Source organism: Gopherus flavomarginatus, chromosome 2, assembly GCF_025201925.1.
Source record: "Gopherus flavomarginatus isolate rGopFla2 chromosome 2, rGopFla2.mat.asm, whole genome shotgun sequence".
Lineage (NCBI taxonomy): Eukaryota > Metazoa > Chordata > Testudines > Testudinidae > Gopherus > Gopherus flavomarginatus.
This window is the reverse complement of record NC_066618.1, coordinates 54,149,567-54,165,070: the sequence shown is the minus strand read 5'-3', so window position 1 is coordinate 54,165,070 and position 15,504 is coordinate 54,149,567. Positions and strand designations below refer to the sequence as shown.

At 40.2% G+C, this 15,504-nt stretch overlaps 1 protein-coding gene across 8 annotated transcripts in view; it reads right to left on the bottom strand.

Annotated features, from left to right (window-relative positions):
* Positions 1-15,504, bottom strand: part of PHF14 (PHD finger protein 14) — a 281,202-nt gene that overhangs the window by 228,521 nt on the left and 37,177 nt on the right. For all 8 annotated transcript variants that reach the window (XR_007772412.1, XM_050938592.1, XM_050938594.1 and 5 more), the window contains one exon: positions 68-227. Coding sequence is in view for 7 of the 8 variants with exons in the window: in XM_050938592.1 (XP_050794549.1) it covers positions 68-227 (160 nt within the window). In the remaining variant the exon portion in view is untranslated. The remainder of the gene's footprint in view (positions 1-67; positions 228-15,504) is intronic.

Here is a 15,504-nt window from a genome sequence, read left to right as displayed (position 1 = left end):
TATTTCACTTTTACTTTTAAGACTATGTGGCAATATCAAGTCTGAATAATCACTTCTGAAACCTGACCTGCCAGCATCTGTCTCCTTGAAGATTCCATCTTGATTGGGACATAGTTCACAGCTAGGAGATACCCCACATTTGCATGCATCACAAAACCAAGGTTCAGTGGAGTTTTCTGAAGCTGAGCTCATAATAGAATCACTCTCTCCGTCAACACCATAGCAACCTACAGACAGAGAAAATAAAGAGCAACTGAATAGAAAAGGAGGTACAATTATTTCAAAACAGACTTCAAGGGACACATTTTCAACCCAGCACTAAACAGGCTTTATGCAAGCACAACTTTGCACCCAGACAAAGGTGAGTATCTGAAAAATCTAGTCCTTGAAGGTGACTTCCAAAGGATTTTTTTTTAATTGGGCTTTTAATTTTTACTTCTCTCTTATATAAAGAAGGCCTGAATAGTGTTTGTTTATATGTAAAAACATGTTTTATCTGTATGATTTGTATGTTTTTTATCACAAAAATACCAAGACTGTCCAGTCTGTTCTGCCCTAATTTGGTAAGATTTTAAGGGTGAACTTCAACATCTTAAATGAAGGGATAAGAGTGTTGAATCTTTAATAAAGGCTTCCATTACTCAAAATGTTAGTCAGTAAAAATTAAATTGGCATTAAAAAGGGATTTCAAACAGCAATTAAAAATCCTCTCGCTTTTTTAACTAATTATGTCATGATTACATTAATTCTCCAGTCAGTTTACAGTCTCCCTGACAGAAAATGACCTTTTCATGTAAAAATAGAACAATTAACAACTTTTTGGGCCTTCTTTTTTGTACATCATAAATAAAAAAGGGCACAAGCTATTTTTCCCCTTTCCGAGTCACCTTTAAAATGAAAATGTAGAACATGAATAAATGCAAAGCAAAAACAATTCTAAATAAGTAAATGTAAGTTTATAAAGATGTCAAAATATTTACAAACAGTACTTATACAGACATTTCAAATTGGAGTTCAAGGGTATTTTTCCTAGAATTATTGGGAGTTCCCCCTCCCATTAGCATCCAGGACACAAAAGAAGGCATGTTCTGTTGTCCAGAAGAACATTCCAAAGGCCGGGGCGGAGGAGGGAGGGGAGAAAAAAAGGAATAAGCAAGTAAGATGGCCAAGGGGTGACTGCCCACACCTTAAAACAAGCTTTTAATTATTATTTTTTTTAATTTGAAGTATTCTACTTACATGCACCCCACACCACTGCAAAATAGTCAGCTGTTAGGTGTAATGATAGAGGTAAGACTTTAGGAGACTTGAGAATGAAAGGAAAATAGCCATATGAACCAACTCAGTGAAAGTGTTCAAGTATAGAGAGCAGTATGGAAGGAAGTACAGACACTACTGTAGACATGGACAAATGACATGTCAAGGTTGGCATAACTGGCAGAGGAAGGGGAGAAAGAGTGGGGGAGAAGGTGGGGTAACATGAAAAGAGATTTGAATGGATAAGTTATGAGAGGCAGTGGTATACTAGGACTTTTCTAACAGAATTTCCCACAAGATAGCACAAAACTGAAAATTGGATGCAGAATTTGTAACTGCACACTAAAAACAGCAAACATCTTATTTGATAAATACACAGAACATTGGCTTTTACTTTACCTTTCCAATTTAAAATTTTAAAATAGATTATGATCTTTATTAACACTTTATCAAAAACAGCCAGCAAAATTTGAGAGCCGCAAAACAGTTTATTTTATCCATCAAACAGAAGTTTGCAACAACATTGCAGCCATATAAATGGTCACTGGTAACAGCAATGTGCTATATAAATAAATCAAGGTTTTAAAAACAAACTTACAGTGCAACAGATCTAGCAATTTTCTGCAATATATATGAGAAATCTTATGTATTAAGTTTATGTATCATTGTGGGCCAGTGATTATATGTAACTCCCTGGGGGAGAGTGAATACTGCCCTCAAGGAATTAAGAACAGTGGGGGATTATTAGGCAAATTCACTCAGGGTGTAAACACTGCCGGTGAGGTACCAGCACCTGGAGAAGTTTGCACATAGTGGTGGCAAACTGGATTCGCCAGAGACCAACATACAAAAAAGGACTTTTGGATAAACAGCCTGAATTTGAACTGACTCAGGGCCTTCTTTACAATCCAGCAAACTGATAAAACCTTTTGTCCAAGGAGGAGTTCCAATCCTTAGGGAAGGGTCTAAAGGACTGACTCCTGCCAGAGCTCCTGCTGGAGTTGGCGGGGGAGGGGAGTGACTTCTGGTAAGTTTTTTTATTAAGCATGCATGTAGGTTTGTTTATATGCTCTCTCTATAATTGCTTTTACCTTAAGAATAAATGTACTTTCTTAGAAACACCTGTGTGGTTACTTATAGCAACGGGCAATTATGCAGTTTACAGCCTCTGAAGAGAAAGCAAACCACAGATGCTGGCCATTTAGGCTATCTGGCTTGCTGAGAATAACAGTGTAGGCAAGGAACTCTGCAGCCTGCAAATAACCCTGGTCAGTAGGGAGAGAAATATAGATCTCCGCCCAAGAGAGATGACTGCAAGGGAGGCGGAGGCCTAAAAGTAAGAGTCCTTGCTTCACCATGTGGGGAATACAGAGGCAGTTGCCCTGAACTTTGACAGTTAATATGTATCATATCATAATAGCACAGAATATTTAAAAGTTGTGTATGTGTACTTGAAAGAAATATAATTTGCCTACAGTTACTTTTTTTGGAATGTTACACAAACATGGAATGTTTTTGGAATGTTACACAATCTTCTTTATCCCCAAAATCTCATATATATCATGTAAAGTTAGGCTCCCAGATAGGATTTGCAGGGCTCAGGAAATGTAGTAGAAACACACCCACTGCCACATCAGACCTATAAGGATAGTGTAGGCTTCCTTGTCTACACTCATTTCTCTATTCTTGCTTAAAACAGCAGGGTAAGGGACTATCTCCCTCCATTCTGCCATCCCAAACCCAGCAAAAAATAAAAAAAAAAGCTACAGATCAACAGTAGGGAAAATCAAAGCATAAAACGTACAAATATATTCAAATCCACCCTCTTCATACAGTTTTAAACTTCTTATAGCTCCTGATTCCCCTTCCACTCCCATCACTAATACATCACTCAGAATGATTTATTTTACCTCTTCCAACCCATCTCTTCTCTTTCGTAAATAGAGATTTCTCCACCTTCTACTTACCACATCACATAACCATGTCTACCATTCTCCCTAATCATCACGTGAGCCTATGTTGCCCTTTCCTCCTCCTGCATCCCACTGCCCTTTCCCTCATCAAGACAATAAGTCAACTGCACAGAAGAAATCTGCAAGTATTTTACACCATTTGGAATCAAAATTATGAAAAAGGTAAGGAGGGGTCACCTCTCAGCCCAGTTTTTAATAAAAAAATACGTAAAATGCTGATTACAATTATACCAAAGTTCTCCTTAAAATATATATTTTTGAAAACCCAGTTTAATAAAATTTATTCATAGCTGGATTTTAGTTGGTCTCAAAACATGTCACAGTATTCTCACATTTGTGAGCGTCTCATGCCAAAACAATTAAAGCCTCAGTTACAAAGCTGCTCTAACCATCCCGATGCATTCTACAGCCAAAAATTAAATATAATTTCCACAAACTTTTCTTTGTTGCCCAGAGGGCACTCCCTTAAATGCTGTTTATTCAGTTACATTACAGAAACTGGGGAATTTGCATGAGCTCTTCTGACATTTTAGCTTAAAAGAGAATGTTGAAACTGCATTAGTAGTGAGCCACTATTTCCATTCTGAACACTATTTTTCTCAATTATGAAGCTGCTTAAGATACTCCGACTTTTAAGTAGCGGAATTTTGAAGACCTTTTGTCTTTACTGGAATTTGTCAAGTTAGAGAACATTAACTTGCATTTAATTTTTTTCTTTTAAATTTGACTTGTATTTATCTAAGTTCTCAAGCATAAATCATGGTTCATATTAACAAGTGTACTTTATACAGTCAAATTAGAAACATGCCCAAACTGATGATGTGTTTACATTAGTATAGTTTTACCATGTTATATTACATCTCACCTTACATATGGTAGCTCTTAGCATTGTAATAAAGGAAACTAATGTTCAGAGATGAGTGGGTTAAAGTTTTAATTAAACAGACGTTTCAATAACAGTGCAGAGGTCAAAGTGGTGAGCTGTAGCTCAGATACTGTACATATGGACATACTAGGAATACCTAGATCAACAAAACATAGCTGAACAGATCTGCTAGTCTTCTCTGCATCAATTTGTACTTGTCCTCAAATGTCCCTCATCATTCACTGCCCAAAGGCACCTAAATTGGAGTCCTTTTGCTTTGATTACTGAAAATTACTTTCATGAATCTTTAATTTCTGATGTAACAAATTTCAAGATTTAGTTACACTGAAGGATTGACTATCCTTGTTTTAAATTTTCCTGCATGAATTATTTTCTCCCCTTTATTTTCAGTTTTGTCACACATTAGGGCCAGGGCAGGTTGAGATGGTATGCTTGTTATTACACTGACCTATATAACTTGGTAGAAAATTTCAGTGAAATAGAAATTTAGGTACAAGCAACTTCCACCGAGCACTTAGGAACATTTGTCTGCAATAAGAGGCCTTGTTTGAAACTGTTAACAGCTGTATTTCCATATCTCCCTGAACTTTTTCAACCGGATGAAGGAGATTTTCTTGTATATATTTCTCATGAAACTTGTTTGTTTGTTTTTTTCAGGCAAAACATAACAGAATATTTTTCAGAGATTACTGTCTTTTCTTATACAACCTAGCCATTTATGTATGTCTGACAGCAATGGAACAGCTTACGAGAGTGACTGAGTTGGTTGCAAGAATAAACTCTTATCTACAAAAACAGATGAAATCCCAGAATATTTGAAGACAATTTGGTCAGGGGGAAAAGGGGAAGAGGAGGGAGTTTACAGCTGTAAAACAAAGAAAAGTACTATGAATCCTGTCAATGACTTTACATCAATAAAACAAACAAAATCATGATATCTATAGAAACAGAAAACTCAAATACACATTTCCATTCTCCTTTCTGGTTTTACCAATTAAAAAAAGTAAGCATTTTCCTTGTGAATTTTACTAACATTTCAGAAAAAGCTATGTTTTTACAAGGATATATTCAGCTCTAAATGTACAGTTTAAAAAGGGATACCATTAATTTAAAAATTATCTACTAGTGTTATAGGATTTCTGCTGAAGGTTAGTGGAAAAAATATTGTTTTCAGTTTACTTTGTTTGTTTACTTTGTGAATATGACATCAGTTGGCGTTTCCCATGCAATGTAAGTACTTAGAAACAAAAGCATCTAACAAAAAACATAGAAAAATGTGATTGTAAAACCACAAAAATTGATAGGGAGAGTCAGGAGGCAGTATAGTACCCAAAACTATTTTTGAGCTTTGTTTATAAAAAAGATCAAATTTCAAGTTGAGGGTAACAGCCAAGTATCATTACTGTAAATTGAAGATGTGAATGGCACATATCACATGTTCTCTATCTTGTGAGCCAAGCTACTAAACACAATAAAAAGGGGGAGCATTTCTATGATGAGTCCTTTTTATCCTGCATGAATTCTGCTGGCAGACTAAGAATGTCACAGGTACCTTTGAAGTTAGGAAAGTGAACATAACAAATTACAAGTCCACAAATGCAAATGAGTACAATTTATTCCACAGTTGCAGAAATAAAAGGTGGTCATAACAAAAGTATACAAAAAATATTTTGAAAAGAACTATGGGATCCCTCTAGGATGAACAGTGACATTTACTGCTTAAAGAACATAATCTGATTCACCTAAATTCATTTTATTACATATCTACAAGTTTAATATAATTTTAACTAATACTCTGATCTAATAAAAGAATATTAGAATAAGTATAACTGAAAAATAAGTCATATTTTGATTAATAAATCTCATTTCTAGTAAAGTAAAAATATTAACTTCACTTTTTTTCATATCATCATAAAAACATGAATTTGTGTTTTACCACACCAGAGTCCACTTTCCTAATTCTGATGCTTCAGACGAAGATGAAAAATCTCATTAATCTCATTACCGGCCAATTATGAAATTCTATACACAGACGCAAAAATCATCTTTCATTTCTGAACTAATCAGCAATTCCCCAAAGCATGGTATTTATTCTCTCAAAGACTATACATTAGAAATATTATTGGTCATAAAAATTATCCAACCAATAAGACCAGCTATAAAATAATAAGGTAACAATGATATTCACATGTGAAATCTATGGACTGAACACCACATAAAAACATTTAACAAAACAAAATATGTTACTATGGAAACTTCAAGTAACAAAAATCTTGTACAAACTAGTAAAATCAGATCCTCCAAAAATAGGCATTAATGCAGTTCATCTGTATAGCAAATTGTCAGGAGACCACTGTGCTCATTTTGAGTAAAAGACATGAATCACCCTAAGTCTTTACCAATGTTACAGTTAATTAATGGGTTCAAATACAAATCGCACCCTTCCTTTTGCAGCTTATATTTATTAATAAAAATAATTCCTAAAACACTCACTAATACAAAGTTAAAATATCAATCACAGTTTATGGTCTTGAAGACACCAATTATTTAGAAACTTAGATTATACTATTTGAGCAAGAAGCAAATACATGTTCTGTTTTCAGATGAAAAAGTAAAGTAATAGGCCCAAAAGTGGTCTTGAGCACCCACAATTCTTGCATAGGTCAAGGGGAGTTGCTGACATGATAAGCACCTCTCAAATTAAGTCCTAAGGCCCCAAACCTTCATACACTTAAATATGTAAGTAACTTTAATTACGTAAATAATCCCATTCAATTCAACAGGAATATACAGAAGAGTAAAATTACTCATATGCTTAAGTGTTTGTCAGCTTGGGGACTAAACAGGCTAGTGTAGCTCTACCACGGGGTGTCCCAAGTGAAGCTACTACAGGCCTGAACAGTAAATCATAATATACCTATCTCTTGCTTTAAAAGAGAAGGGTGGTGGCAAAGTTAAGATTTTTCTTTTTTAATGTTGAACTCAAACAAACAATTTGAGTTTTTATAGAAAAGAAAAAGTGCAACCAATAATGGATGTGTTCATATACTTACAATCTAAAATTTATGCAAGTCTGTATGTAAACTCTGTCGGTGTTGCAAGGTTTGTTAACTTCAGTTCTAAAAGTTAAAATTGTATGTAGCTCTACTTTAAAATATATTTTAAATTAGCAAAAAGCAGTTCAGGAAATTGTTACTTGATTTTTGTGCAAGAACAAAAGTGTTGTTGTTGCCAACTAGCAATTAAATTTTGTCCCAGCAAGATATATTCAAGGAAATACGGTATTTCTATACGACATCTCAATCTCTGAAAATTCACCTATTGCTCAGCAGGCAACTATCTTTTGCATTACAACAATACAATAAACAGCAGAGGACTTATTAAAAATTAAATTCAGCTACTTTTCAAGTAAGATGGATCAGTTAATATTTCTGTTTTCAGAGCAGTTAAACTACTGAATTCTGCAATTATATGGCAATATGATTTGTTGGTTTGGTTCATTATCCATTGACTAGCATAAAATAGTAACAATGTTCAAACTCCTCTAGTGTCAGAATCAGAATTTTCAGTAGTAAACTAAAACTAACTTCAGGAAATTAAGTAACAACATAACAGAAATGTTAAACAACATTTGTCTTCCATTCCCATGCAACACTCCTCAGTAAGAGTACAAAATATGAGACAAGTATACTAGGAGGTGTGTTAATGTATCAACTACCATAGCTAAAAACATTTATTACAGATACTGTACATTATATTATACTACTTTTTTCTTTAGTGTGATACCAGCTTTACATAAAAATTAAAAAAAAAATCAACAAATGAAGTGCTTTAAAAAAAAAGTAGTTCTAATATATTAATTCAGTAAATGATATTTGAAGTTATGTGTGGGCAATAACTTTAATATACAGAATGCAGTAAAGCCCACTATAAATTGTTTACTAGAGTTGATGAATGTAGCCTCTTTCTGCCTGTAGAATACTCCTGAGCAGACTGCAATTTCCTCAAATTTGATTATTCAGAATTACTCAATGGTATTCAAGGGTGGCATATTTTATTTTACCATATGGACTGATGACAATCAATCAGTTTCTTTCAAGCATTTAATGCTTTGTCAGCAATGGCATCTAGTTATCAGATTTCCTTTACTAACAAATTTGCTGATCAATCTACTAATAAATCAACATTTTAACCTCCTCGATATCATCTTGTTTTGACTGAGAGATGCTGCCTAATTAAACTTGTTAATTAAGTCATGTGCCTGGGGTACTTATGCTAACTCTTTCTAGAATTACAAATGCATTTCTAATAATTATTTTCTTCATCGTGTGCTGGCCAAACTTCATTTATCTAACAATGCAAATTCAATTCCCTCTGCCAAGTAATTACATCACACATTTGTTAATGTTTCCTGAGCCAGACATATTTTCTTAACATAAGCTGAACTCAGTGACAGCCTTAGTAATTTTAAAATAAATATATTAGCCACAAGGAGGCGTTCAACCTTTTTGTTAACTACAGCTTGCAAAAGCTCTGCAACATATTGACATAATCAGTAAGAGGGCAGCTATTACTGAGAGAGAATGCACTAGGTTATCATTAATCACTGCTGATAAATACACTGAAAGAATCTTGTCCACAACAGAGGAAAATGAAGGGAAGTCAACCCACAGAAATGTAATTCAGCCAGAGACTTGTGTGTACACTCAGGCAAATAAAGCTACACAGCAAGGATGGAACTATACTATACAGAATATCTGTTCTGCAGAAATTATTATGACTCTCTATCTAGGACACTGTTTACTATGAAGACGCAGAAATGCCATCCACCCACATCAATGGGTGGGGGAAGGTGACAGGACCAGTGTTGAGAGGGGGCCAGTCCCAGTAACAAGGAAGGGAGACACTCACCAAGGGAGAATAGGTAGTGCCTCCCTCGGGAGTCTCTTGCACCCATTGTCCAGCTATAGGGTTGCCAAGTCTCCAAGAATTAAAGATTAATCTTTAACTAAAGACTATGTCATATGATGAAAAGTCCAGGAATACATCCAACCAAAATTAGCAACCCTCTGAGGGAGGGGGTGCTAACTGGCCAGCATTCCGAGCTCCTAGGATTTAGCCCAGTTCAATCGCCATGGGGACCATCTTTCAGATCTCTTCCAGCAGAGGAAAGGTTAACTCACTAGGTTTCACCAGCAACAGCAGTCTTCAAGATTCCTTACCAGCCATCCTGTGATTCTGGGGCCCTTTTCCTCAGAAGCAGTGGGTTTGCCCCAATGGGAAGGAGTCAGTCCTGTCTCCCTACCTCTTCCTCCACCCCAGCATGGGGGCTCTGCCTGATATCAGGGCAGGAGCCTCCTTAGGGAGGAAGTCCATGCTCCCCATCCCCTCCCTGTTTAAAGGGGGTTGGCTGAGAGTTACATGGGAAAGCTGGGATCTGAAGTGGTGTAGCCCCACTCAGGCCTGCAACTGGGGCCTCTCTCCATCCCACCACCCACTTGTGGGAGGAAGGAGTCCACTAGCCACATGGCACTGCTACAGAGGCTGGGAATGACCCTCCTGGAGCCTTGTTTGTTGCCACACCTCTCCATACTGCTCCATGGGGAGAGGGGGCACATGGTGATGTGGTACTGCTTCGATGGCTGGGAATGGCCCTTGTTCTGTGTTCCTGGGCTGCCCAGCTCTAGGGAAACCACTCTTCCCTGGTCCCTACCTGCAGGGGCAGGGAGACTGGCTGAGGCTCAGATAGCACCTCTACAGTGGCTGGGAAGGGGAGGGGATCACATGGTGCCACTACAGCAGCTGGGGGAGGGCAGGCAAGTGTTCCCAAGCAGCCCTATCGGAGCTAGGTCTGTTGCCTTCCTCCCTGCTCTACACTCCCCCATGAGGAGATGCCACTGGGAGTATTGTGGCAGCTGCAGGAGTGCACTGCTCCTTCTCTCTGGATGCATCCCCTCCCATCTCATTTCCAGCTCAGGCTCACAGGATCTTGGCCACAGGTATGGCCAGCAGGTGCCTGCTCCAGGAGCTGCCCTGAAGGAGCCAGGCAGAGCCCCCAGTCCCTTCCGCCTCATTCCTTCCTACCAAGGCAAGGCAGCAGCGGTTCCCTCCTGCAGGCAAGGACCCAATCCTGCCCTAACAGAGGCTCTGAGAGTTGTTGCTTCAGAGGTGGGTTTTATTTGGGCAGCAGTGTCAGGGAAGCACAATCCCCACAGGGAAAATGTGCTCAGTCTTTACAGGAAAAGAGCTTGAGTGAGGATAAATGGCCTGCAACAACTGCAGAAGGAAAGTCACAAGAGGAGGAGAGCAGCTAGGCAAGAGCCGGGACCTCAGCAGGTCCGGTTCACTGTGTAGATGGTGCTGAGTCACAGGATTGCACTCCTCCTAGATGGGATCCTGAACCCTCATACAGGAGATCCACATAATAGATTCCGGCTCTGAGTTTGAGGAAAGTAAAGGTCCACGCCTTATTGAGGATGATGAGAAGTGGGTGAGCAGCCTGGGGCCTCACTCCCACAACCTGCCAAGAGTCCAGCAGGCATCCTCAGGATGCAACAGTGTATTCTCCGGTAGCCTGCACATACTAGTAGAGGGGATCGCAAACTTCGGTGCTATGGGGAAAGGGTGGTGGCTCAGGGTGCTTCTCCCTTGGACTCTCCACCCCCAAGGAACATGGTGTGACCTAGTAAGATCACTGGCACTGGTGGCCCAGAGGTTGGCAAAACTGCCCGATAAGAATAGTCCCCTCTCAGAGGAGTGGTGACACTCACGATTTAGGGGTGAAATTCATGTCCCACAAAGGAAAATGGAAAAATTAGGGAGCTCCTCCTTCCCTTCACCAAGTAGCATCATTCCTAACAAAACAGGCAGGAGACACAGCAGCTAATGCCACTAGAGCTTATGTGGGATCCAACCGCCCACTTGGGAATCATCTGTCTAAAGGGGTTAAGGAAAAGGTTGGAAAGGGGAATGTGTGGATTTATTTACCTTGCTGTTCAGGGAAGAGCAGATGGAGAAGGGAGTAAATAGCATAAAAAATTTTGAGGACAAATCCTGCAGTGTTAAGGTGACTCAAACTCTTAAACTGGTCTGCATTCTTACACATTTATGCAAGTATAATTTGTGTGAGGAGCCCCGAGAGGTGTATTTCCTTCTTCCAATACAGGGACTTAGTAGGAGGGCTTATGCTCAGTATGGTGAGGTAGCATGGTTAAGGCATGACACAGAATTTAGAAAGATGGCAGCAGGGGAACCAGATTTATCATGAGGTAAAACAGAACTTTGATTGCATGTATGACTCCTTAGCGCCCCGCCCAGGTACCATTCACAAAAAGCAGATTGCCAGTGCCAAAACCTTCTTTTTAAAAACACGGATATAAAAGCCAATATGTACTTTGGATTAATGACAGGAAACATTTTCACACCCAAGGCTGGTACAACCACTGCTGTAGGAAGCGCTGGAGTTAGCATAGCACACTCCCCTGGTAGATGAGTCAAGGGTAGTTCCTGCAGAACTGTAGAAAAGGGGAGGTTTGAAAGGTCCGGTTCTTCAAGAGATGCTACATGGAAAGGCAATAACCATGAAAAGGTCTCCTTCTCTAATTAACATACAGAGTTAAGAAATTTGTTATTGAACTACCCTAGCAAAAAAGACCACTTATTTATGGAATGGGTTTTCAGCTGGTTTCCAAATCCTATATGAGGGCGTGAGGTGCCACTCATGGACAAAGAAGTCCACTAAAGGCTTCGAACATAAAGAAAAGGCAGAGACCACCTTGGAAGTGGTGGGTCCCTTCCCATACATTCCAATACCAAAATTTCACATCTCTTCTAAGCATGGTAGCAATGGCAGCAAGGGGGGAATATAGACTTTCCATCACCTGTTCAATCCCTGGGGTTCAACAGTAAAATGATTATATTGCCTTCCGCTATGTTCAGTGAGATAGTCCTTATTTGATGCTGCGGGTAGCCATACCTAGGGAGTGTAGTCCTGAGGTGATGTCGGCAAAATGCAACATCAGGTCTGCATTCAAATTGCTTCCAGGGCATCCCAGGGACTTTAACTTGTTTGAATTTCAGTTGAAGGCCATTATTATTTTGATGAAGCTGTGCCCATGGGGTACTCAGTGTCATGTGCCAGTTTCAAAAAATGCAGCTCCATGTTGGAGTGGGCGATACTTCCTCGCACTGGACAGGCCAGTTTTGTGGACAACCTCAGTATCTTCCTATGTTCAAGAAGATTAGGTAACTGCAAGTACATGCTTCAGGTATTTCAGAACCTAGTCAACAGCCTTGAGGTTCCCCTTGCCACAGAAAAAACAGAAGGCTCTGCTCAAAGTTTAACATATATGGGAATTGAACTGGACTCAGTTTGGGGTTTCTAGGTTTGTGACCAAGAGCACCCCTACACGCTACTGTAATAATTTCTGTACAAAATATACCTTATGAGCTATCATTTGAAAACTAATAACTATCTGTTCAATTATATCATGGTGAAGTGTATGCAGCAACACTATGTGTAAAGTTATGAATTTTCCCCTCCCTCCCCCCATGATGATGTTAGCACATGTTCAAACCCACACAACCCTGACTAGGCAAAAGCTGTCAAACAGGTCTATCCTCAACACAGAAATGTATATCTACCTCAAACTACATATAAGTAGAGCCCTACCAAATTCAGATCTATTTTGATCAATTTCACAGCCAGAGGATTTTTAAATTAGTAACTTTCAGGTTTTCAGATGTTTAGGTCTGAAATTTCAGAGTTGTAACCATGGGCGGGGGGGGAAGGTCACAAAGCTGTCATCCTCACTTCTCTGTTGCCTTCAGAGTCCAGCTCTGAAGGCAGCCACCACAGGGCTTCCCGCAGCCAGGAGAGGTACCCAGAGATGAGTCTAATCTCCCTCCCTTTCTCTCCTCCACAGAGCAGCAATTCAGGGGAGAGGAAGTCCTGTCCCTCCCCAGCTCTAGGAACTGGACTAGGAACTGGAACCCAGTGAATAGTAGGAGCCCCCAGCTGGGGCGCCTCCAGCTGTGCCCCTCCCCTCCAATAGCTAGATTTCACGAGGGAGGTCTACTCTCACAGTCCGTGGTTTTCACGCTGTGCATTTGGTAGGGCCCTACATATAAGTAATAAACAGGGTCCTTGATACAGCAAAAGGGTGAAATGGCAGGAGACAATGCAAATCTGCATACACATGGGAGAAGAAAGCATGGTGGCACCTTTACCATAGACTCCATGTCACTTTCTTTCCTGTTTGTATAAATTCTGTTAGAGGGCTAATCCTCAAAAGAATCCACTTCAAAAGGGTGATTGGACTACAAGAGAGAGTGGCAAAGAACACCACAAGGCATCTCTTTCCTCTCCTTTCCTCCACCCGCACATCCATGTAAGATTACAAAGGAACCAGCCCTTTGACTTCGTGGGGGAAATTCTGACCTTAGAATTTGGTCAGCCGTGTTCCTGGAAATAAGTGGTAGGGATTTTACCTTGAACCAAGTCTAGCTTGTTGAGTTTTGGCTACTAGAAAGCATTTTATTTTTCCTGTAATGGTTTCTAACTTTAATACCTTATACTTGTACTCACTTAAAAACCTCTCTCTTTGTACTTAAATAAATTTGTTTTATTTTTCATTAAACACAACACTGGATTAGCTTAAAACTGAACGGTTTAGCAACTCCAGTTAAAGGAGCAAACTGTTGAATGTTGACCATTTAATATCTGGACTTTCCAGGAGAGGGTTGAACTGTGCAGAACAGATGTTTGGGGGAAAATTCAGGACTGGGAGTGTGTTGGGGGTTACCCTGAATGTAGTAACTAAAGCTAGTGCAAGCCACTGTGCTACTGGAGTATTGTTGACAGCTGTTAGGGTCAGAGTTGCTGGACCAGGACTGCAGCTATACACAGACATTCAAAGTGTGACCTGCACGTTGTTAGGCTGTTTGTAAGCAGCCCTGGTTGGCAGCTACAACAGCAAAGCATTGTGAGGCATCCAAGACTGACAAGCAGGCAGCCACACAACCCCTCACTGGTTGAGGCTGCACAAAAAACATGACAAGGTTATCTAGAGAAACAGGAATGGGTCAGGGCACTGACGTGGGCTCTTAAGGGAGCAAAGAAAAATTACTGAGGGTACTAAAGGTGATTATGGGGAACTTAAACTTTGCACAGCGGGTGGTGGCTCCCAGCTGGGCATTTTGTGCCCATCTGGCATCAACCTCCTCTGGAGTACAAAAACCCTCCACCACCACTGTATCAGAATGACAAGAGAAACGAAGGAAGACTTAGAAGTGTGGGGAAAATTCCTTGAAGAGTTTCATGGTAGTTTTTGTTATGACATTTGGTATGGTTGCTCAAGAACGAGCTGCAGGTACAAGCTGATGGCTCAGGAACCACAGGTTTGGGGGTTTACTTTCAAGATGAGTGGTGTGGACAGATAGCCTGAGCCATATAGCAGAGGGATCATCTTTTTTGAGTTTTTCCTATACTGGTGGCAGTCGCTAGTTGGAGAGAAAACTTTCAGAACAAGAAAGTCCATTTCTGGTGTGGCAACCAATCCATTGTCCATATTGTAAATAGACAGTCAGCTAAGGCTGCAGTGGTAACAAAGCTAGTGATGGTCTTCATTTAACACTGCCTGTGGTTTAACATCATTTTTCATGCAGTTCATGTCCTGGGAGTGGATAATGGTGTTGCTGATGCTCTCTCACTTTCAGGACAACAGCCTCTGGGAACTTGTTCCACTGGCCCATAGGGATCCAGGGGCAATGCCGCAACAACTCTGGAACTTTGGCTCTTAGAAAGCCTACCCAGTGTTATACATTAGATCAGGGATCAGCAACCTTTTGCACGTGGACCACCAGGGTAAGCACCCTGGTGGGCCAGGCCAGTTTGTCTACCTGCCGCGTCCGCAGGTTCAGCCGATCGCAGCTCCCACTGGCCATGGTTTGCACATCCCTTGGCCTGTGCCACTTCCTGCAGCCCCCATTGGCCTGAAGCAGCAAACCGTGGCCAGTGGGAGCTGCGATCGGCCAAACCTGCAGATGTGGCAAGTAAACAAACCGGCCTGGCCTGCCAGGGTACTTATGCTGGCTGGCCGTGTGCCAAAGGTTGCCGATCCCTGGGTTAGATGGTAAGGAGCCCTGTAACGCTGGCTCCAGTTATGGGTTACATAGTAAGGAGCCCTGTAATTCCTGCATTGGAACTAATTAAATGCCTGGTATAGGAAAATATGGATGATGGGGCAGGTAACACCCCCACCCCTTTTGTTAAAGATAATAAAAGCTGGGTCCGGCTACTAAATTCTATGCACGTTTGTCTGTATTTTGCTGCTGTGTCCACATCAACTTACCTTTTATGCTACCTGTCAAAGTCAAAATGGTTTTCTT